The 24891-nt window shown below is 46.7% G+C and overlaps 1 protein-coding gene across 2 annotated transcripts in view; it reads right to left on the reverse strand.

Moving 5' to 3' along the window:
* The window catches only part of CD6 (CD6 molecule), a 41032-nt gene extending 16345 nt beyond the window's left edge, over nt 1–24687 (reverse strand). For both annotated transcript variants that reach the window (XM_012813278.2, XM_012813277.2), the window contains exon 1: nt 24564–24687. In XM_012813278.2, the coding sequence (XP_012668732.2) occupies nt 24564–24624 (61 nt within the window). In that variant the 5' untranslated portion in view covers nt 24625–24687. The remainder of the gene's footprint in view (nt 1–24563) is intronic.
* Between the last annotated feature and the right edge of the window lie 204 nt (nt 24688–24891).

Here is a 24891-nt window from a genome sequence, read left to right on the forward strand (position 1 = left end):
TACCGCTCTACTGAGGGTGACAAAATGAGACTCTGTCTCAAAAAAAAAAGTGTATGGAAAGTAAAGCTATTTTGAAATGTCAAAAAGCACATTATCAAATAGACTGTCTCTTTGATGGAATCAAAAAGAATGACAGAAGACTGAATTGTCTAGAAGAGATTGGGTGATTGGTTAAGAAATTATAGCACATTAAAAACATTTGCGAAAAAATGTTTATAAAAAGTTTATAATGAGTTGTGGGAAAGTTTCTGACACAGGTTAGTGGGAGAGGCAGAATACAGCCTGTTTGTGCTTTTCCCTGCAGCCCCCACCTTCACCCCAGCCAGGTTTTAAGCTTTAAGGTCTTTCTTCTAGGACCCTGAGAAAGCCCAAGTTCAATCCCCCATTCTATCCTCTCAGGCAAGCCTGAGTTTTTCCTTTGTGGGCCCAGCCACATGTGATATCATCATTAATTTGGTCATGAACTGTTCCTTGGCCCTCAATCTTACTAGATTCGAAGTATCACATGGACAGGGCTGGTTTCTATTTTGTTCACCCAGCACCTTGCACAGTGCTGGCCCAGAAGAGATGCTAAAAGGACATAAATAAAATTCAATCCCTACTACAGAAAAAAAGATCATAGGAAAAATAAAACACATGCCCATATGGTGAATTTTCCTTTTTTCTTTCTGCCTCGTGTTGTTCTAAATGTTTTAAATGTTCTACATCAAATACAAATTAAAGATCTCCAAATAAATACAGGACTTTTTCTTGGGGGGACATATGGCTTTCTCGCACTCCTAAGACGATGAGTTCCAATACTCATTATCGACTCATCCTGCTCCCCTGGGCCTTCAGGGAGAGCCAGGGTAGACGGTGTGGTCTTGCCAGCCAAAACCACACTAACTCCTGCGGAAGAAATGAAGACCTCATGTGGCTGTTGAGTCAAGGTGTTTCTTCTTTTGAAAAGATCACATTGTTGGGGGGCACATTGGAATGGGATCACTAGGCTACTGGGCTGACCATTAGGAAATGGGGCTCCCTGTTGACTTCTATCATTAACTTGCTATGTGACCTTGAATGAGTCCTTTGCCCTCTCTGGACCACATTCTCAGTTGCATAGTAATAGATTTCTGATCTCTTCCAGTCCTTACATTATTTGATTATTATTAGAGAAAATAAATAATGAAAGACTATTGAGCACTTACTGTATGCCCCATAAATGATAGTTACTATCTGTGTGCTTTACATGCAGTATCAATTTGAATCCTCACAACTACCTTACGAGGTGAGTACTATTATCATTTCCTGTGTCTCACAGAGAAAACTGAGACCCAGAGAGCTTAAGTAAGTCACTAGGGGTCACCCAGGAATAGAAGCAAGATTTGGAACCTGGGCAGGCTGGCTGGAAACCACCTTTCAACTAATACGGTACACAGATTCTAACATTCTATCAATATGGACAGGAAATCTGTCCTACACACCCAGTCTACCATTACGGAAGTGCATCTGTTGTGTACAAAGCACTCATATATGTAAATGCGGTAGAGGATCATAAATCTGGAGATCACAGCACTCATTCTGTCCAGCTGGGAGAGAGACTTACATAGAGCTGTGCTGTCCAATATGGCAGACGCTGGCTACAGGTGGCTACTGAGCATTTAAAATATGTTCTATGCAGGAACTGAAAATTCCATTTTATTTAATTCAATTTCTTTCTATTTATTTTTTAAAGTTTCTATTTAATTTTTAAAAAACTGTACTCAAATCAATCACTGGAAATTTTTTTTAAATGTTTGTAACAACTGAGAGATATGATTCTCCTGTCTCAATGGTAAATCTTATGAAATGTGAATACAGGGTGGCGCCTATGGCTCAGTGAGTAGGGTGCCAGCTCCATATACTGAGGGTGGCAGGCTCAAATCCATCCCCGGCCAAACTGCAACAACAACAACAAAAAAGACCAGGCATTGTGGCAGGTGCCTGTAGTCCCAGCTACTCAGGAGGCTGAGGCAAGAGAATTGTCTAAGCCCAAGAGCTGGAGGTTGCTGTGAGCTGTGACGCCATGGCACTCTACCGAGGGTGACAAAGTGAAACTCTGTCTCTAAAAAAAAAGAAAAGAAAGAAATGTGAATACGGTTCAAGTATTTTCGATGAAACTTGGGTATCCAAATTGAGATGTGACTTAAGAATAAGTACACTCTGTGTTTCGAAGACTTGGTAAGACAAAAAGAATGTAAAATAGCTCAATAATTTTTTTAAACTGGGTGTGTCAGCTCACTCCTGTAATCCCAGCACTTTGTGGAGGCTGATGGCAGGAGGATAGCTTTAGACCAGGAGTTTGAAATCAGCCTAGGCAACATGGTGAGACACTATCATACAGGTAATAAAAGAAATTAGCCAGGCATGGTTGTGTGCACCTATAGCTCCAGCTACTCGTGAGGCTGAGGCAGGAGGATCACTTGAGTCCAGGAGTTCTATGATCCTGCTGTGGGACTCCATCCTAGGCAACAGAGCAAGACCCTATCTGAAGAAGAAGAAGAGGAGGAGGAAGAGGAAGAGGAAGAATTTTTCTATTGACAGCATGTTGAAATGATAATATTTTGAGTATATTGGGTTAAATTAAGCATATTATTAACTATACTTCATCTATTTCTTTTTTAATGAGGCTACCCCAAAACTTAAAATTACAGAATGTGGCTCCTATCATATACATATCTGACAGTGCTGTATGGGGAAGTGCACAGGCCTTGCATCCAAAGGCTCGGGCTGGAGCCCAGCTCCGTTCCTTATTAGCTGAGTGACCTTCAGCCAGTAATTTTACCAGTTTGAGCCTTAGACTTTCATCCATAAACTGGAGTTAGCAATGCTTCTCTCAGAAGGCTTTTTGTGAGCAAGTTTTTTGTCAGACTCCCAGTGCAGGGCAGTGATCCCCTGGTTAGCTCAGCTGCCATTCTGGGGCACTGCTGGGACAGGGCAGAGTGTGCGCCTTTGCAGGACTGGCACCAGGCCCCTGGGACTAATGCTCCCCAGTCTTGGGAGTGGTGTGGGCTCTGCTGACCTGGAGACCACCATGCATCTTTTTGTTGTTGTTGTTGTTGTTGCAGTTGTCATTGTTGTTTTAGTTTGGCCAGGGCTGGATTCAAACCTGCCAGCCTCAGTGTACGTGGCCAGTGCCCAATCATGCATGTTGTTTACACAGATTGACTGATTGTGTCCTGACAACTTATGAGAACCTGGCTGGCCTGTCCTCTGAGCCTCTGGCTCAGGCTCTAGGTATTCAAAGGGAGCAGCACTGGTTCAGGAATCTGTCCCCAGGATCAATGGGTAGGCAGCCTCACTGATGCTCCCAATTTGCAGGCAGACACTTGAAAGGCAGCTGGATGGGTGCCTACTATTCTGCTTCCAACCCTCATTGAGGGGAGCAGTTACCTGGGTCCAAAATGCAGGGAGGTAAAGGAAGGATGTTGTGATGCTTCCCATTGCCCAGATGAGGAAAGGGGAGGTCAAAAGACAGTTGAGCATCCATGACAGACCTCCTGGAGCAGCTCAGCAATGATGGCTGACATTTATTCAGTACTTTGCACATGTCAGGCCATTTCTAAATACTTTAGATGCATAACCCAATTTATTTTTCATAGAAAGCCCACAAGGTGGGGAAACCGAGGCACTGAGAGGTTCAATAATTTGCCTAAGATTACACAGCTAGAAAATGGCTGGGCTGGGATTTGATCCAGGCTGTGTGGTTGTAGAACCTGCATTTATTTTTCTGGCCTGGACCGGGTTTGAACCTGCCACCTCTGGTATATGGTGCCGGCGCCCTACTCCTTTGAGCCACAGGTGCCGCCCAGAACCTGCATTCTTAACCACTTCACTGGGTTGGAATCCAGCATCCTGAGTTCTGATTTGGTGACCATGCCAAAGGCGAGAGGCAAGGAGTTCTGACAGCCTTGGTGGTTTTACAAACTCCCCCATCTCTGCAAACATCAGCCACCTCTGAGCTGAGAAACGATAACCTACTCCCTGCCCTCCAATGGTGACACAATTCAGCATGCAAGGCTCCAGGGACTAATTGTTAAAAGCCACCGCCCCCCCCACACACACACACACACAAACACACTCCAAGATGAGCAGCAGTGAAAATTCCTTCCTCCCTCAGGGTAGGAGTCCATGGGCGGCCTTTGTCCCCAGCCCTCAGAGCAGGGAAAACCCCCTGATTTCAATTCTCAGGCCAGAAGAGAGATAAGCCAACTAGAAAAGGGGAGCCATGAACTTAGAGGGGGGAGCCCTGAGTGGAAGTGTGCAAAGACTGTTGGGAATGATTTTCTTTAAAAAATTCCCTTGATGTTGCTGAAGGTGAGCAATCAATAAAACAACTAGAAAGTAGGAAAGCCTGTGATTCTAATACAACTGGAAGGAAGCATAGAACCGGCTGTCATAGTGTAGCTGTGTTCCACCTTTGGGGGGGACTTGGAGAGGTTGCTGATGCCCAGTAGGACTGAGTTTTCTTTGTTTCACAGGCCCCCATTATACATAGGAAGGACTTGAGCACACAAAGACTTCAGCCACTCAGGTCAAATAAATTCAGCTTTTTAAACTTTCTTTTGTCACCGTGTCACACAACAGGAGATGCTCACCTTCTGTGCATGCCTGGATTTTAATCCCCCTACTCTCCATCATCAAATCCAAGGGGAAGTAAAGGACAACAATTCGTAATCTCGGCTGTAAGGAAGCTTAGCGATATGATCAACACAACATAATAGGCTCTGGGGTATATTCAATTTCTGGATTTCGCCTCTTTCTCTCACCCAAGAAAGTGAGCATGTGTACATGTGTGAGCCGCCTTCTCCTGAAAGCTGAGAAATGAGTCTATTACCTGCTCGCATTCAATTCCATTAACATTTGCTGAACTTGTCCCACATGCTGAGACCTGGGGCAGTTATTAGGGAGATAAGTGTAAGTAGGATGATCCAGGGAAAAGGAGAGTGACCACCTTCCCCAGGCACCAAATTCATCTGAGTAACAGCCTCCACTCTCAGGAAATGCTTTTTTCATGATTTAGAACAGGGACTTTGGGAATAGAACAGTGATCTGAAGCCATCTTTGCTGAATACTAGCTATGTGGCCTAGGGACAGCAGTCACTAAGTCCATCTAGGTTTTATATTTAACCTGGCACTGGGCACCATACATGGGCCCCACAGGATCATGTCAAGGGCTTCAGGGATAATAAACCGACAGCTGCTGTTATTATCATCCCCCATCTGGAGGCGCCGACCTCCTTTCTCTCGTGCAGTCCTGAGTGGAGATGGGAGGGCAGCTGGCCATTGATTCTATATTCCATCCCAGGCATAAAGACGCCTCCAAGGGCCTTTCAGCCTCCTTCTCTGCAAATGGATGAGTCGCATTCCCAGGAGGCTGTGTTTATTTCTTCCCCTCTCTCTGCCTTTCTTAGGAACCTTATCAGAGATGCCGCAGACTCACAATTTGGCTGCTTCCTTCCCTGGCTCTGCGCACATGGCATCCAGCATTCCTGGGGAGGAGATGTGGGCTGCAGTTGCCATGGCAACCGGAGGGCCTCTCAAAGAGAAGGCTCCCGGGGTCCTGGCCCCAAGGCTTCCTCAGGCTCTCGTGCCTTCTTTACAGCTCTCAGGGAGGAAGCTGAAACACCTCTGAGGGTGGAGGGTTGCAAGCAGCTTATAATACTAAAAAGTCCTGAGGAGTATCAGTAAGAATATCTGCCTCCAAGAGAGCCCAGCAGGCCAGAATCACTAGCCTTTCACAAACCCCATCTCCTTGATCCCCTGTGAGAATTCAGATCATTGAGTAAAGAAGAAGAAAGTCCAGAACCCTCTTCTCGAATTTCCATTAGCAATTCTCTAATGGAGCTCTGCTTCTGGCTGGGGGAAAACCACCTACCAGGTCTTAAGCAGCAGAAAGAGCACTGGATTGGAATCACTCATGCCTGGGCTTGAAACTCAGCTTCCTCCTTACTAGGGTGTGACCTTGGGCAAATCTCTTTGTATCTCTGACTCACCTTCCTCATGAGACAAATGTAAGATCCCAAGAAAAGTCCAGTATTTGGGCCACTGTAAGTGCCCAAGTGCCCCAAAAGATCTTTTTGAACAAATGCATCTATAAAATGAAGGGATGTGTAGCAGGTGGAAAAAGCAGATTACAAACAAAATATACAAGATGATAATGTCCTTATAAATATAGTGCAGAGAAAAATGGCCGATGATGCCACATCAAGTCAAAAGGTTTATTCTTTGACCTCAACACTATACCTTTATCTACAAATTCTAAGAAACAAAAATTATCCAGCTTGTTCACACTCAGATGTGCACAGGGATGTTAACTGCAGCACTGCTCGTAACAGAAGAAAACTAGAATTAATCTAACAGTCCACCAGCTGGAAGTAAACGTACTGTAGTATATTATATCAAAGGATGGATTTTTCAGTTGAACAAATGAACTGGATCTGGGTCTGTCCACCCGCATAGATCTTGAAAACAATGAGAAAGTACCATTTGTATGAAATATAGCACGTGTTGCCATATCATCCATTGTGTATGGGTACATTTTTCTGTAATCAAAGTATAAAAACATGAAGAAAAAGGCACATACATCACACTCTGGAGTGAGTGTTTTGGAAACAAAAAGATAAGGAATTATTTAAACAGTAATCTGTGTGGTTTTCTTTCTTACTAATATAGATCTGAACAAATAGCACAAAAATGTAAACTACATTTCTTAAGTCTAGGTGGTGAGGCTGCGTGGGGCTTTTTAAAACACTCTGCGCGTTTCTGTGTGTTTGTAATATTTCTCTCTAGCAAAATGTCTGGAAGATTCCATAATAGTCTTATAAAAAATTATCTTTGAAGGTAGCAGTATTGAGAGGGTTTTATTTCTTTCCTTTTTTTTAAATTTTCTAAATTCTGTATCATTTTTACTATAGGCAATTTTAGTGATCAAATAAAAACGAAATTTAAACAAACTAAAGCATGTGTGAAAAACTTGTAAATTGTCCCTGTTGTGTCATCAGTGCACCATGCCAATGATTCTTGTGCTGTTCCCTGGGTAAGAAAGTTGTGGGTTTTATAGTTTAAAAACTTTTTAATCTCCTTAACAATGCTTGGAAGCAGACACTATTATTATTACCACTTTGCAAATGGAGAAATTTAGGATCCGAGAAATCAAGGAACTTTCTGAGGCAATAGAACCCATGAGAAGCAACGCAGGGATTTGAAACCAAACTGAGGGCTTTTCTGGACTCTGCCTTCAGCCCATTGTTGGGCCAAGAGATTCTGATGTCAAAAGCTGGCTTGAATCCAGGAACCTAGAGGAGGGAGAGGCCTGTCGTGTGGTGGGGGGCTGGTGAGTGAAGCCAGGAAGTGATTGCAGGGGAGGTGACCTTTGGGCCAGGGCTTGAAGGTCAAGGAGCACATTTACTGAGGACTTCCTTTGCGCAAGTACTTTATGTACCTTACCTGACGCGCTGAGAGGAGGCGCTTATATAAAATCTATTAAAGAAGTTTAGAGAATTTAAGTCACTAGCCCAGGGTCACACAGCTTGATGTTGACAGAGCCAGAATTCAGATCCAAATTTGTTCCCCAGATTCACTCTTTCTACTATTATCAGGAGACTTCAAAGGAGTGTGAGGAGGTAGGTAGAGGGATTTGGGCTAGAGGGGCAGAGTGAGGAAATGCCTAGAGGCCGGACGGGACTAGGGGTGTTGGGCTAGAGACTCAAGATATGAAATTCAAGAATAAAATCCCCCAGTGCATGGTCCTCTGTGCAAAGCCCTGGCTGGAAGGAGGAGCGGAGGCTGAAACCGCTGAGCCCTTAGTGACTTTCCCGGGGGCCTGCCCCCACCCACCGGCTCTCAGGAGGGGCCCTGCTTCGAAGACTCACAGAGCTGCTGGAGCAGCAGTTTCTGGGCGAATGAAGTGGGTACGTGGGCAAGAGGCAAAAATCCTCTCCACTACCAGAGGTGATGCTGAGACTTTTCCAAGGCAGTGTAAAGCCCTGGAGAGAAAGCCCACCTGAGATCAAACATTCAGAAACCATCAGGAGTCGTCGGCCTCCCAAACAGACTGGTGTTTAGGCTGGCTGGGCCCAGCTCACTAGGCACGTCTCCTGTGTCCATCAGCCCCACGTTAGTACCCTCCCTGTTCTTCACCTGCCTCTTCTCTTTAAGTATATGGATATTCAAATCAGGTTTTAGGAGAAGCAGGAGAAGGCACTGGGGTTATTCAGTCTGATACTTCAAAACCACCTTGTGTTGTTAACAGCCTTGATCCATGTGGCTCAGGGACCCACAAGACTCAGAGATTCAAGTTCAGGCAATACAGGTGGGCTCCCTGAAAGGGACGTAATTTCTGAACACCTGCCATGTGCACCTGCTTTGTATATTATGCAAGCCCACTCCCATTCCTCTCCTTAAAGGGCCCTTGAGGTTTCAGTTTTCCAGGCAAAAAACTAGAAGACAGACTTAGTGATTTCCCCAAGGTCACTGTTCCTAAGAGATGGAGCCAAATTTGACTTCAGGTCTCTCTATACCAGAACCTACACTCTTAGCCATCAGGCCAAATAAGGCCAAACTCCCCTCTGTAAGTCGCAGCTGGGGTGCTCTGAAGTGGCTAAAATCCTTTTTCATCTCTTATAGCCCTGAGTCAGAGAGGCGCCTCTCATTCCCTCTTCATTTCTTCCTTCTTTGGCCAGACTCAGTACTAGGCCCCCTACCCTGGTTGGGGACCCAGATGAACTTGTGGGTGATTATGATCAGATAGAAGTACTACCTCAGGGCTTGGAGTAAAGTGCTCTGGGAAAAGTAGAGATGGTAGGGAGTAACTTTAACTTCAAAGAACAAGGGACATTTGAAGAGGTCTTAGGGTAGGAGTGCTCAAGGATGAGAAAGTTAATGGAAAGAGGTGTCTATCCCGGCCTTTGCCAAACAACCCCACAGCTCTCATTTGCACGTTTCCCTCTCCCTCTCCTGCTCCCTGTGGAGCAAAGTCCTTAGACCTTCAAACCAGGCTAAGCAAGGCCTTGGATGAATATTTAGTCAATGACAAACACTTGGGGACTCTTGAAGAGGTTTGAGGTGAGTATCCCAGGCTCCGGCAAGCAGCACTCACTGCTTTAGGGTAAGGGTCTGGCTCAGGTAACACATCTCTTCCACTCGCCACCCAGGCTGCCTTTCCAATCTGCTCATCTGGCTGGTGACTTTGTTTCCAAACTCTGGAGTTTTGGGGAACAGAGAGGTGAAGGGTGAGGCAGAACATGGCAGATTGGAAACTTGTGGATTTGGAGTCAGAATGATGTGTGTTCAAATGTTTTGTCTTCCTCTTAATAGCAGGACCTGACTTTCTTACCCTGTCTGTGCTGAGGTGACCTTTGTCAACATGAACAGTGACATTAATGCCAACCTTCTGGGGTTCTGGGGAGTATAAAGGAGAAGGTGGGAGCCCCAGGGCTGGCTCTCAGTAGCCAGGCTGACAATACTAACACAGTTCTTTGCCGTAATTCTGAACCCCAGACACACCCAAACTGAAAGTGTTTTCATAACTCTGTTGGCGACAAGACCTCGTCGTTTATTCTGTGTGATGTGAAAAATCATGCGTTTTGTGGCAGAAATGTGACAATATTTGATTATAGTGGCTGACCAGACCCCTGCCAAGACATTACATAATATTCAATATAAACACCACATCATCTTTCTAAAATCCAAGACATTCTGGCCGGGCATGGTGGCTTATGCCTGTAGTCCCAGCACCCTGGGAGGCAGAGGCAGGAGGATTGCCCAAGCAAGATCCGGACCCCATCTCTACTCAAAATAGAAAATGTAACCAGGCATTGTGGAAAGTGCCTGAAGTCCCAGCTACTCGGGAGGTTAAGGCAGGAGGATTGGTTGAATCCAGGAGTTTGAAGTTGCTATGGGCTAGGCTGAGGCCATGGTACTCTACCGGGGGCAACAGAGTGAGACTCTGTCTCAAAAAAAAAACCAAAAAACTGAGACATTCTAAATTCAGAACTTCCCCCAGCCCCACAGAGTCTATAAAGAGATTGTGGACCTGTAATTTTTCCCCGTCTCGCCCCTGAAGGAGTAACCATGATGGTCAGTTCTCAATTAAAATGTGAGGACAGAAAAGTCACCTTTACTCCCCCTGCTTCTTCCTCTCTCTCCACCTGACTGCACGGAAACTCTCTCTGTCTCTCTCTCTTTTTGTTTTGTTTTTGAGACAGAGTCGCACTATGTCTCCCTGGGTAGATTGCTGTGGCATCACAACTCACAGCAACCTCCAACTCTTGGGCTTAAGCAATTCTCTTGCCTCAGCCTCCCAAGTAGCTGGGACTATAGGCACTCACCACAATGCCCAGCTATTTTTTTGTTGCAGTTATCATTGTTGTTTAGCTGGCCGGGGCCAGGTTCAAACCTGCCAGCCTCAGTGTTATGTGGCTGGTGCCGTAACCACTGTGCTATGGGCGCCAAGCCTGGAAACTCTCTTTGGAAAGGGATCTCTTCTCTAAAGGATAAGGAAGGCAAATGGCAGGGAAGAGGGCACAAGGTAGGCACAGGTGCTTCCCAGAAGAGGGAACAGGCAGTCATAATAAACATAGGGAAGTATCCAGCCTGTCAGTGACAGAGACATGGAGAGTAAGACCCTGGGGAAACCTACTGAACACCCACCAGACAGGTAAGGTCTAATCAACGAGGGGAGATGGAGTACTGGAGAGAAGAGAGGCAGCAGGTCCTCAGCACGTTGCTGGGGAGCCCCTTTAGAAGACATTGCCATGGTCATGACCCAGCAAAGCCACTCCTGAATAGTGTGTGGCTTTCTAACGTTTTTGTCTAAACCTAGGTAACAAATGATGCAGTACCTAACCCCCACCCACGTGCACACACTGCTCTAGGTTGAATTGCATCCCCCTTAAAAAAGAGTCCTAAGTCCCAGTACCTCAGAATGTGACCTTATTTGGAAAGAAGGGGCAATCTAATCAAAATGAGGTCACAAAGCTCTCAGTTTGTGAGATGGGCCCTAATTCAGTATGACTGGTGTCTTGTCAAAAAGGGAAATCTGGACACAGACAACTGCATATAGGGAGAACACCACATTAAGATGAAGGCAGAAATCTGGATGATATTTCTGCCATCCAAAGAACGCCACAGGTTGCCAGCAAACCACCAGAAGCTAGGGAGAGGGGCGAGCAGCTGCTTCCTTGGAGCCCTCAGAGGGAACCAGCCCTGCAGATGCCCTAATCTTGGACTTTCAGCCTTTAAAACTTTGAGGCAATACGTTTCTATTGTCATGGCTCAGTCAGCCACAGCAGCCCCAGCCAACTAAGCTACATGCATCTATACACACCTGTGACAAAATTGCCTCTAGGGGTGGGGTGGGAACTGGGGAGAGCCGGGAGGAGCTTCTAGAGCACTGGCTCTCAACTTTCCTAATGCCACGAGTGGCCCTCAACCTTCCTAATGCCACGACCCTTTAATACAGTTCCTCATGTTGAGGTGACTCCCAACCATAAAATTATTTTCGTTGCTACTTCATAACTGTAATTTTGCTACTGTTATGAATCGTAATGTAAATATCTGATATGTAAGATGGTCTTAGGCAACCCCTGTGAAAGGGTCGTTGACCCCCAAAGGGGTCACAACCCACAGGTTGAGAACCACTGTTCTAGAGGATTCTGGCAGGATGGCGGCATGAGGCCCAGATGGGTACCAGCCTCCCTTCCAGATGCCACAGAGCCTATGAACTCACAAGTGCTTCTTGAGATTGAATTCAGGGGAGCCACGTTGAGGTCTTCAGGCAGGGCCTTGGCGTCTGTTTAGAGCAAAAGAGCTGACAAGCTGACATGGCCCTACCTAGCTCTCCTCAGAGAGGCTGGGGAATGTGTCAAGATCTCAGCAGAAATGGTGGAGCCTGGAATCCACGTGGATCCCGTCCACCCCAGGGCCTGCATTCTCACAGCCATCTGACAAACTTAGATGAAAACCAGCCTGACACCAGTCACCACACCCGCCTTCCTGCTGATGAATCGCCCTTGACACCGCCAGAGGCTTAAAAACTCCCTCCCTCAAGAGTGAAGGCTGCCTTGTGAAGGTGCCGGGTGAGATTTTTCTCTCCTTGCTTTCCTTCTAATGTGGTTGTTGTAATGCTCTTACAATAAGGATGACTAATGTTTACACGGTGTCTGAATTTTCAGCTAGAATTGGGTGGGAGTGACAAAGAGAGTGGGTAGAATTGAGACCAGCCATTACTGTGACGGGGGTAAGTCCCTGTCCCTTTCCAGGGCCTCAGTTTTTCCAGGGATGGTCTGCGCAGCTGGGGGCCCTCTCCCGGCTCACCACCTCTGACTGTTGACCTCCCTCATGATACAGCCCCCCACTGTCCCCAAATCCTTCCACCAGCTAGTAAAATGATTCCCAGAGCAGGCCTGGGACAGAAGACAATTTAAGAGAAAGATTAAATGGTATTGAATCACCCAGTAGGCAAATTACTCCTTTTCCAATTCTTCAGTTGTGAATACATTAAGGAGAAAAACCCTGTAGTACTACTCGGCCTTTAACACCTGGTGCTTTATAACAAAGGGAGAGCAGGCTCAGGCTCGGAGGGCAGGCTATTTAATGACACTTGTTTTCAGCGTCTTATTGCTTATATGGATATATGCTATTTACTAAACTAATATTGGTTGAAAGATATGGTAGTGATGGAAGATTTCTAGGTTTAAATAAACTTAATTTTATTTTATTATTATTATTTTGAGACAGTCTCATTTTGTCACCCTCGGTAGAGTGCCATGACATCACAGCTCACAGCAACCTCTAACTCTTAGGCTCAAGTGATCCTCTTGCCTCAGCCTCCCAAGTAGTTGGGACTACAAGCACCCGCCACAACACCCAGCTATTTTTAGAGATGGGGTCTTGCTCTTGCTCAAGCTGGTCTTGAGCTCCTGAGCTCAAGCAATCCACCAGCCTCCCAGAGTGCTAGGATTATAGGCCTGAGCCACCAGGTCTGGCCCTAAATAAACTTACTTTTAAAAAGGAATTTATGTAAAATTGTTTGTCAAATAATTATATACACATGAAGGGCAAATCATATCACATCCTTCTATGCTTAAGACTCTCTGATGGTTTCCCATTTCCCGTGGATTAATTCAAAACCCCCAGTGCCCTCAGCTCCTGCCAACATCTCCCACTTTATCTCCCTCTACTCCCCCATCCCTCTACAATCTTCTCCTGCCCATCAACCTCACTCAGGGTTTGGAATTAATTCAAAGGAAATGGGAAAGCATAAGGGAGTCTTAAGTATAGAAGGATGTGATCTGATTTGCCCTTTATGTGTATATGATTATTCGACAAATATTTTTACATTGACTCCTTTTTAAAAACAAGTTTTTCAGTTTTTGTTTTTGTTTTTTGAGACTGAGCCTCAAGCTGTCCCCCTGGGTAGAGTGCTGTGGCATCAAAGCTCACAGCAACCTCCAACTCCTGGGCTCAAGCAAGTCTTCTGCCTCAGCCTCCCAAGTAGCTGGGACCACAGGAACCCGCCACAATGCCCAGCTATTTTTTGGTTGCAGCCGGCATTGTTGTTTGGCAGGCCCGGGCTGGATTCAAACCCGCCACCTTAGGTGTATGTGGCTGGCGCCTTAGCCACTTGAGCCACAGGCGCTGAGCCAAAACAAGTTTATTTAAACCTTCTATCGTGGCCATATCTTCCCACCTATATTAGTTCAATAAATAGCATATATCCATATAAACAGTAAGACACTGAAAACAAAAATATCATTAAATATTCCTGCCTCAGGGCCTTTGCACCTGCCCTCGCCTGCCTGCCTAAGATGTCCTCCTCCCTGACTATGGCATTTCAAGATCATCTCATCATTCAGGTCTCTGCTCAGCAGCCTCAGAGGCCCCACCTAGATGTCCATCCCTGTCACTTCTGGTCTCCTTACGTTGTCTTATTCCCCTTGTTGCACATATTTTTCTCTGCAATGATACTGTTTTGGGATGTGTTTACTTATTTGTCTGTTTTCCCCATTAGAATATAAACTCCTTGAGAATGAGGGTTTGTCCCTTATCTTCAGTGACTTAACCAGTGCTCAACATATAATAGTAGCTCAACAAATGAATGGCAAAATTTGTAAAGGTGGAGGGACAACTATTCCTGAGGCAGAGGGGAGCCAAGGCTGAGCAAGACAGTGGCCACCAGAGGCTCAACCTGAGGGCAGCTCAATCCTTGGCTTCATTAGTACCTGCTTGCAACGCGCTGAGGCAAAGAAGCCAAGGCAGGGACTATGACTTTAGAAGGAAAGGTGGAGTCGTAACACCACTGTCAGGCGGCTCTCCTTGTAATAACTGAGTCAGGCAAGAAGCATTGATAATGTTACAACTAGCAGGCAAAGTCTCCAGGGGGACCAAACTATTTACATATTTGCCAAGAAAGAGCATCTTTACCGTGGGGAAATCTAGCAGACAGCACCTTAGCCAAGCAGAGTTAGCCCTCCAGCGATGACAGGGCATTGCTTCTGTGACATTCCTGACGAAAGAGGCATGACTTTAATCATTAAGAATCAATGGAGAGACCCTGGTGAGGGGCATTTTACAGAATAACTGGACTGTCCACTTCAAAAAGATCAACCTCGTGAAAGAGAAAGACCATCTGAAAAACTTATCTAGATTAAAAGAGAATAAAGAACATGAGAATTAAATGCAGCGTGTTGAATGGAAATTTCTTTTGTCTAAAGGATATTATTGGAGCAATTGGCAAAACCAGAATAAGGTCTGTAGATTACCTATTAATATTGTATCAATATTAATTTCCTGATTTTCATAAGTGTCCTGTGATTATATGAGAAAATGTTCTCATTTTAAAAAAATAAACAGCACATTAGAGAAAGGGACATTATTCCTACAACCTATTCTAAAGTGGATCAGAAAAAAATAGAAAAATAGATACATTAAGATAGGATAATCAGCAAATGTGGTCAAATGTTAACAGCTGGAGGGTGTGAGTGAAGAGCATATGGAAATTGTATTATTCTTGCAATTTCTCAGTAAAGTCTGAAATTAGGCTGACATTAAAAGTTTAACAGAAAACAAAACTAGGAGAAAAAGATGGCAGAGCCTGGAGGGGCTGTCAGATGGGTGGGGCAGAGCCCAGGGTCACCTGTGTCCATGTGGGGCCATGTCGGGCCACGTTGGGCCACAGCTGTTCCGCTGCACTCTCACCATGGGGGTGCAAAGCTGATTGTGCACCTGGTTCACACAGGCTGGCGCCACACCCTGCTGGGCAGTGTGGGAGGAGGCCCCGGGCAGGGTCTGCAGATGGCTTTTCCACCCTACTCCATGACTTCGGGCATGTCATCTCCACTCCATACCTCACTGTCCTCCTCTGACAAATTGGAGGAGACGACTGGCTCCTCTCCGTTTTTTTTTTTTTTTTCTTTTCCTGCTCAAATGCCGCCGTGATATTTCTAGAATCCCATCTGGGCAGAGCAACACATTTCTCTGAGAAGTGTCGTTCCTTTGGCGAGTGTGTTTACTTTAGCCAAAGGAAGGAGGGAAAGCAAAGTGCTGGGCAGAGTGGGGACCGGCCTCCTCCCAGTCCTGGGGGGCTTCCCCACCTCTGCCCTGCCTTACCCTGTTCCCCGGAAGAGGTGGACATCCATATACTGAAGGGCAGATAAGATCCTCCCTCACGACTCCCCTTTAGAAAGACGCAGCTGGCAGGAACAGGTCAGTGACCAGAAAGGGAGTCTGATCCCAGCTCTGTCACATACCTCTGGTGGCACTGCTCTGGAGGCCCTGCTCAAACCCTGAGCAATTTCCAGGGCTGGGAAAGAGAACTGGGCTTGGAGTCCTAAGTTTGAGCTGAAGATCTGTCATCTACTATTGGAGCCATCTAGGTACAGTCACTTCACCTCTTCCAGCCTTAGTCACTGACTTAGTGAAATGGGGAATCATAGTTTCATGCCCCCGAGGGCGGAGGTGAGGAGACGGCAGGTTTTCCTATTGGCAGAATGCTGCAATGGGGGCTGTCATCCCTGTTATTGCCTGGCTAATATTCACAAATTACATTTTGCGTGTGTGCCTGCTGTGGGCCAGTCCCTGTGTTCTGTGTTTCATGAGTATTAGCTCATTGCATCCTTGAGACACACCAGTCTGGATGCATCAAAGAAAAGGGCCTGGCCCTTGGCTCCTTTGGGAATTTCAGCTGCATCCACTTGCTATGACCTATGGGACCAGGTCCCCACTGGTGGCCTCTCAATGGCTATCCTACCTTCATGTTTCTGCTCAAATGGGTCCTTCTGTCTAAAATACTTTTTAGGGGAGCCCATAGCTCAGTGGTTAGGATGCTGGCCACATGCACTGGGGCTGATGGGTTTGAGCCCAGCATGGGCCTGCTAGACAAACAAACAAACAAAAAAAAATTAGCCAGGTGTTGTGGTGGGCGCCTGTAGTTCCAGCTACTAGGGAAGCTGAGATGAGAGAATCTCTTGAGCTCCAGAGTTTGAGATTGCTATGAACTATGATGCTATGGCACTCTATAGAGGGTGACAAAGTGAGACCCTGTCTCAATTTAAAAAAAAAAGAAAAAACTTTTTAATCCCCTAACTTCTTGTTTTGAGATTGTAGCCTAGCCTGGTGGCTCATGCCTGTAATCCCAGTGCTTTGGGATGCTGAGATAAGAGAATCATTTTAGGCCAGGAGTTTGAAGTTGCAGTAAGCTAAGATGGTGCCACCTGGGTGACAGAGTAAGACCCCATCTCTAAAAAAAAAATTTTTAATTAAGCTGGTGGTATGGGCGTGGTGATATGTTCCTATAATTCCAGCTACTCAGGAGGCTGAGGCAGGAGGGTCACTTGATCCCAGGAGCTAGAGGTTGCAGTGAGCTGTGATCATGCCTCCAGCCTGGATGACAGAGCAAGACTCTGTCTCTAAAACAAAAAACAAGACAAAAGAAATTGTAGACTCAAGAAAAGTTGCAAAAATAGCACAGAGAAGTCCTCTGAACACATCACTCAGCTTCCTCCAGAGGTGACATGTTATGACATGGATTTAAATTCAGCATCAGCCACTAGTCTGGGACAAAATATGTAACTTTCTGGGCCTTGGTTCTCTCACCCATAAAGTGGAGATGATTGCCTTCATGTTGTCAGGTATGATGAGATCGCAAAGCAGGAGCTTGGAGAGCTTAAGTCCCCAGCAGGGGGGGGTGGTTACAATAACCGTAGGACTGTACCTGTTGTCATACCTATCCCAGGCTGGCACTGATACATTTTGCCACCTTCTTCGTGACACTACAATGGCATATCACAAATCTCAGTGCCAGCTCAGGGCATGACACAGAGCAGGAGCTGAATAAATATGAAAAGATGGTGCCTCCTGCCAGGGGAGCTCTCCCGGGTCTAACTTTACCTTCATTTCTGGTCCCCAAGTGCATGGCAATGGCAGGCAAACCCCAAGAAGGAGGGCCAAGGTGAGGGAGGAAGTCACACTTAATCCTCTCTGTCACTAAGAAGCCTTCCAGGGGCCCAGGATCTCAGAGCCCCACAGAGCTGCCCCTGGAATCAATGGTGAGGCTACATGCACAGGGGTGGCATTTAGCGGAGAGACCTCCTACCAGGATGAAGGGGGACCAGGCCCTCTTTCATGCACTGTGGGCTGGGAGGCCTAAGCTCAAGCCTTGGCACTGCACATGCTACTGGTTTTGGATGCATACCTTAGTTTCACTAAACTTCGGTTTCCTCATCTGTAGATTGAGGTTGCCATGTGGGTAAAGCAGCTCATGTGCAAACAATGCAATGTTAACCACTAGGTTTTCTGTTCACATATGCAAGGGATTCGCTTTGGCCTTGCTGTGCAACATTTATAAGTGAATACTTTTGAGTGCTGCATTTGGGGTGGGTATTTTTAGATACATTTCCTAAATTAACTTTTACACCTTGGTAAGCTGGGTGTTTTTATCTCCAGCATGAAGGCATAGAAATAACCCTAGCAACGTGCCCAGTGAGATGGAACCCAACTTGGCCTGACCCCAGCCAGGGTCCATGATCCTATGTGGGAAGATGCCGGCTGGGGCTGTGATATTGTGCCTCTCCCAGGACGAAGTTTCTAAGGGCCAGGTCTTTGTTGCTTACAGGTGGGTGCCCTGCTCCACACCCTGTAAGGCCTCAAGGAACACACACAAAGTACATGGATTTTTAGGCTGGGTCCTTAGTGTTCAATTTGCCCATTTTTTTCTAGGGAGGAAACTAGGACCAGAGAAAGGAAGGAACTTGTCCAGGAAACTACTCAGCAAGTTAGGGTCAGAGCTAGTTCCAAAAATCCATTCCCACCTCACCCTCCCTCAAGGATCTTTCTACCCAAACTGTAGGGGTTAGTCTTCCAGGTATAAGGGAACATGGACTTGGGTGTCATCCCCAATTTCAAAGCTCACTGGAGAAACTGCTTGCCTGGCTGCCCACGGTGCCAGGAGACACCCCCCTCCACAACGTGGGGTTCTCATGTCCAGGACATCCCGGGGTAGCTGAGCAAGCAGTTTCCCCAGGCTCTGTACCACAAGGTGGGGATAGTACTTGCCCCTCTGTCCCTTCTCTAGATCAGTGTTTCGGAAGCAGGGAGCCCATTCCCAGAGGTACACAACATTATTTATGTGGTCCCTGACTTGGCACTAAATTATGTGCCCTTTATTTCCCTTTCAGTCTTTCTGATTACAGGCTTAGCAGAGAAAGGCTCTCATGGGGCTAGTCTCTACTGCCCCTACCTGCAACCCTCCCTAAAGCAGAAAAATGACTTCATTTTATTTCCATTATGATTATTTATAATCATTTTGCCAATTTACAATGACTTTCCTTTTAAAGGAGAGATGTAAAGTTTCTCCTAGAAAATAAATGTATTTATAGTTTAAAACAGCCGTTAAGAAAGAGTGCTGGGGGCGGCACCTATGGCTCAGGGAATAGGGTGCCGGCCCCATATACTGGAGGTGGCTGGTTCAAACTCGGCCCTGGCCAAAAACTACAACAACAACAAAAGAGTGCTAAGAAATTGTCAGGTTGATGGCACTTTGGCAAACACGGGAAGGCCAAGTGTTTCAAGGGCCTCAGAAAGTGCAATTCTGGATGACTCACCAGGCCCTGATGGGAAGGAGGCCTGAAGGACATGGTAGCTGGGAAAGACTATGGGACCTGGAGAATCCCAGCTCTCCACGGTCTGCTCAATGCTGCCTGAGCACCTGGCATGAGTGTTAAAAATGGTGGTTTCAAATCGGCGGTCCAAGCAGGGAGAGAGTGGCCAGGTAATCAGGGGTATCTTCTCCCACTAGGTAGTTCTTGGAAGTCCTCCTAGCCCTTGTCTCAAAGCCTCAGCTGGGATCACCTGCTTATTCCTCCTTGCTCCCAGGGAGAAGGTTGAGTCCATAGCTCAGAAATGAACAGCTATGGGCCCAAATTCATTATTGAGTATTCCAGAAAATGAGGCTGGTGCTGCCATTAATAAATAAGGCCTCACCAAATGTGGACCGAATGAAGGAGGCTGTGGGCTGTGTTTCCCTCTCATTCCAGACCCTTCTATACACCTATGTTCAGCTAAAAGTGCCAGGCCCAGCTCTGGAGGAGCCATTCCACTCCATGCCCCCACTGTGGTGACGGCCATGCTAACGTCCTCATCAGTCATTGACCCGTGGCCAGCGAGCCATGCGAAGCCGGAAGAAATATGCAGACTCCTGTCATACATTGTGTTTACGTGTGTATCTGTGAGGTGTAGTCTGGCCAGGCAAGAAGAATGCAAAAAGAATTCAGAATAGAAAAGCAAGCTTGTGTTTAATTTAATCCAATCAAGAGGTGAAGCTGTCGCAAGGGGGAAGGAGGTATAAGGTATTAGGTTTGCGTAACATGGATCCAAAGATCTTGAGTCATGGGACCAGCCCAACTGGAGGGCTCAGGCCATCAAAAGAGGCATAGCACATTCAACAGTGGCACAGGAGAACCGTATCTTATGTTATGGTGAAATAACAAAAAAGCCAACCTTAATGCAATCCCCTAAAATGGAAAATTTCAACCTGCTTGATATAACCCAAGTTATCTTTTATTTTTTGGGAGACAGATTCTCTCGGTTGCCCTGGCTAGAGTGTACTATGGCGTCATAGCTAACAGCAACCTCAAACTTTTGGACTCAGGAGATCTTCTTGCCTCAGTCTCCAGAGTAGCTGGGACTATAGGCACCTGCCATGATGCCCAGCTAGTTTTTCTACTTTTAGTAGAGATGGGGTCTTGCTCTTGCTCAGGCTGATCTTGAACTCCTGAGCTCAAGCAATCCATCTGCTTCGGCCTCCCAAAGTGCAACCCAAGTTACCTTTAATGGCACAGTTGTTTTCTCCTTAGTAAATAATTTTAACTCGGGAAGATTAGAATTTAAAAAATAAAGATGATAAAATAGGATGCCAGGCACAGTGGCTCACACCTGTAATCCTAGTACTCTGGGAGGCCGAGGCAGGTAGATTGCCCTGAGCTCACAGATCTGAGACGAGCCTGAGCAAGAGCGAGACCCCATCTCCCCACCCAAAAAAAAACAAAAAATAGCCGGGCATTGTGGGTGGCACCTAGAGTCTCAGCTGCTTGTGAGGCTGAGGCAAGAGAATCACTTACGCCCAAGAGTTGGAGGTTGCTGTAAGCTATGACGCCACAGCACTCTACGAAGGGTGACAAAAGTGAGACTCTATCTCAAACTAAATAAATAAAATAAAATAAACCAACATCCCCAGTGTTTACACATTTGTGTTAAGTGTAATGTAGGTCAAGTCTGTGTGTTAGTGCAGAAAGTTCTGTATGGGTACTATTTAAGAACATTGGACCATTGAGTTTCTTTTGAATGTGATCAACTAATTGACTTTAGTTCAAATTTTAAGGTGAAAATTTAATAGAATTTGACTGTATCTATAAACATTATTAGAATACTTAAAAAGACTTAATATTCATTTTGCTTCTGCTAGTTTTTCAGATCTGAAAGCATTTTCTGAAATCCTTGGAATCATTTTGCTTCTTATTCCATAAAAAAATGAAATTCATTATATTCATAAATGCAGCTTATACTATCAAAGGCAGTGCTATCTAATATAAGTATAGTACAAGCTACCTATATACTGAAAAATTTCCAGGAGCCCCATTTTTTAAAAAAAATCTGGACTCAAACTCCTGTGAGATCGTTCTACCTCAGCCTCCCAAGTAGCCAGAAAATATATATATATACACCATACCCAGAAAGCTTCATTTTTTAAAAGTAAAAAAATATAAGTAGACTTAATTATAATAGTAAAATGTGTTCAACCCAACATATCCAAAATATAATCATTTCAACATGCAATTCACATAAAATTTAGTAATGGGATATTTTACATTCTTTTTTGAACTCATCTTCAAAACCTGTTGTATAATGAAAACTTTATACCTTTCTATTCCAACGGCCACATTTTAAATGCATGTTTCTGGGGGCTATCGTATTGGACAGCACAAAGCTAAGGGACTTTAATTAACTACATTTGTAGATGGTATTTATTATTTAAGGGCGCTTGCTCTATTCAACTTGGTTTGCTCAAATATTAATCAAAGGCTCCTTGAAAGTTATTGTTAAAAATTACTGGCCTTATAAATAAAATATGCTTTGTATGTTGAACAAGTTAAGGCAAAACCAGATCTTTAAAATTTGTTAATTTAAAAAATTAAATAGTATTTTTAAAGTAACCACAAACAGCTTTTTCAGTCATAAAAGCAGCCCTTGAGGACTTCACCACCCATGGCACAGACGGAGTTAGAGTCACAGACCTGGGCACTGCCTTGGCGGGAAATGCCCGGTTCTTTGTTACTGCATCGTACTGTCAGATCTGGACAAACCGTTACATACTGTCTGCCCAAAGTATCCCCATTCCACTGATGGGAAAACCAAGGTCAGAGAAGAAAAGAGGCACAGCCACACAGTGAATTAGGGGCAGAACTAGGGCAAAATCTGGGGTCTCCTGACACCACTCCAACCTCTCCAGTCCAGGACTTCCAGTTCATTCCCTCTGCCCCTTCATCCCTAGTTGGGTGATTAGGAAACTAAGGCAGAGAATTGCAGGCCTCTGGGGGGCACCAGTGGCATACTGGAGGGCCTGGACCTCTAAAGCCCTGGTCATTTAACAACACAAACCAAGGCCCACTGAGAGGCCATCCCAGAACCCAGGATGCCAGGGCAGAGAAATGGCTGCGTGGGGCTCGGGACAGAGGGCAGTGCTGTGACTGGGAAGGGGAGCAGGAGAGGGAAGGTCTGGTTTCCTCTTCTGGCTGCTGGAGCCAGACTCGCTCCCCAGGGCAGAAGCAGGTGCCCCCATCCTGGACTCAGCTCTTGGGATAAAGGCCTAGAACTCCTTCCTGAGCCTCCTTCTCCGGCTTCCCTCTTTGCCATCATTTTTCTTACTTTCCTTTCCTTTTCTTCTGGGAGGCCCAAATCCCTTCTCCCCAGTATGGTTCCCAACACAGATGCCCCACTCATAAGCAGATTGGGTCACCCTTGCCCTCTGAGGGCCAGGTCCTGCTGGGGTTGTGGCCCTGCCCCCCCCGCCCCAGAGTGGGGAGCAAGAGAAGCTCAGGCAGGTCCCGGGCAGCGACTCCACGTCTCTCATATCAGTCCCAGGGGAGGCCGGGGGCACCTCTGTGTACAGTCTTCCTTCTACCTGGAGAGCCCTTCCTCCTAGGCCATATGTCTCAACAGTAGGACACATGTCACTGGCGCTTAAGAGAGCTTACACATGTCACATCTGATACCATTAAGCAAGTGTCCTCTAACTACGGCTCCAACTGGGCCACATGCGGCCCGCCTAGGACATTTATCTAGCCCACCGGGTGTTTTTGCCGCTCCTGCCTGTCCTGCTTAGCAGCCGACTCATCCCGGGGGCCACAGTCCGGCCCTCCAAGGGCCTGAGGGACAGTGAACTGGCCCCCCGTTTAAAAAGTTTGAGGATCCCTGCCATTAAGTCACACTGTGAGGAGACAACCCTTTGCTCACAGTGTTCCCTGTCCTTCAGCAAAGTTGACAAGAGAATGAATGACTGCTGGAGCCGGGGGTCTGTGTTGCCTCCCCGGTCCCGCCTCTAACAGAGGGGTGCTCTGGGCTTTTCGCTAGAGTATAATAGAAATTGGGTTTTGCTACCACTATTTTGTGTGTTTCCCTTTACCTTTTTTAAAATTTATTTGTGACAAATGATATTGGTTTTCCATTTACAACAGTGACGTAAAGTTTCCTTTCAAAACTGAACTCCTACTAGTAACAACAAGTGAGTCAACTGAATATCCACACTGTTTCAAAAACATGAGCTTGACAATGGTGCTGTTCAAGGCCTATTCTGCCTTCTGGCTGCTGGAGGAGCTGGTCTGAAGCCCTGAGTGGGAGAGACCACCTTTTGGATCTAGCTTACTCCTGATTCTGTAACTGCACCTCCTGGGGAAGGGCAGAGAGGATGGCCAAGATGGAGGTGAGAAGGGAGGGACAGTCTAGGTGCTCTCCCTGTCTCAGCACAGGAGCAGAAGGCAGCTGAGCTCCCGGAGGTGCTGCTTTGAGAGTGCGAGGGCAAGGCTGAGACGATCCCCTCCCCCCACCACACACAAACACAGGGCTGAAGGTACACAGAGCCAGCTGGCTTCCCTGAACCCGTGAGGCAAGGGGGCTGGTGCCCACAGAGGGAGGAGAGAAGGAGATCACTTAAGGCTCTCCACATATACCCAGTCCTCTTAGCCCCCCTCACTGTGTCTTCCTGAGTCTCCGTCACCCAAACTGAAAGGCCTTGGCTACCCCACTGCAGGGTGAACTGCCCAAAAACCTGGTTCCGTATTAGGTCCCCCACTCCCTAAAAATGTGAGAGCACAACAAGAGCAGGAAGCTCTTGCATCTCTAGACCCTGCTCAGCTCCTGCCAGCTTGGACTCCTGCTCAGCCAAACCAGCAAGTATCTGGGGTGCACAGCCCAGCACCCCAAGCTTTCTGGCCACTTGATCCCCTGGCCCATGTGGTGAGAGTGTCTCAGCACTCGGGGGCAGTTCAGGATGGGACAGGGTGGCCCTGATCGGCCTTCCTGCTCATTTGTGCCCGAAACTATCCCAGCTGGTTGTGCCAAAGCCATCTTGGCTTCCCTGGGTTCTGTTTCTGGGACTGCCTGCCTGTGAGCGACAGGCCCCTTGAGCTTGGCGTTGAAAATACAATCATCAGTGGCCCTGCCTCTCTAGAAGGTGTGCGGCTCCTTCCTTAGAGTTGGCAAGAAATAGAAAGAGAAGTTGTTGAGCCTAAGCATGGAAGGTGCACCTTTCTCCCCAGCCCCTGGGGACCCGGTGATGAGACATGAAGCATGCTGCCTGCGTCATCTCACTCCCAGGGGGCCTCTCAGGACTGGAGCATTGTCACAGCTCCGGAGGCTCCCTGGGACCTGAGTATAGTCTTGACTAACAGGCTCCAAAAAGGTGACCATGAGAAAACAACCAGAAAAGGGATCAGGAGACCAGGACACAGATACTCCAGCATGAGTGTAGGAGGTGAGGGAAGGGGACCTACCTGTGAGGGCTGCCATCAGCGATCCAGCGGTCACCAGGAACAGCCACATGTCTGGGGCCATCTCTGGCTGCTACGCGTGCCAGCCAGTAGGAAGTACCATCCTAGGGCCAGCGGCGGACACGGCCACTGAGTGCCCCTCTTGCCCGCCTGCTCTGCCTTTCTCTGTTCCTGCCTGTGCCTTTCTCTCTGTCACTCACTCTTACACGCATGCGACCAAACCCAGCCTGTGAGTATCTCTCACGCCTCCTTGTTCTGCTTGTGGTTTTGGTCTCCAGGAAGCTGGGCTGGTGTCACAGGGACTGGGGAGTAGAGCCCAGCTGCCTCTGCT

The sequence above is a fragment of the Otolemur garnettii genome, unplaced genomic scaffold (assembly GCF_000181295.1).
Source record: "Otolemur garnettii isolate 467f Iridium unplaced genomic scaffold, OtoGar3 scaffold00254, whole genome shotgun sequence".
NCBI classification, from domain to species: Eukaryota; Metazoa; Chordata; class Mammalia; order Primates; family Galagidae; genus Otolemur; species Otolemur garnettii.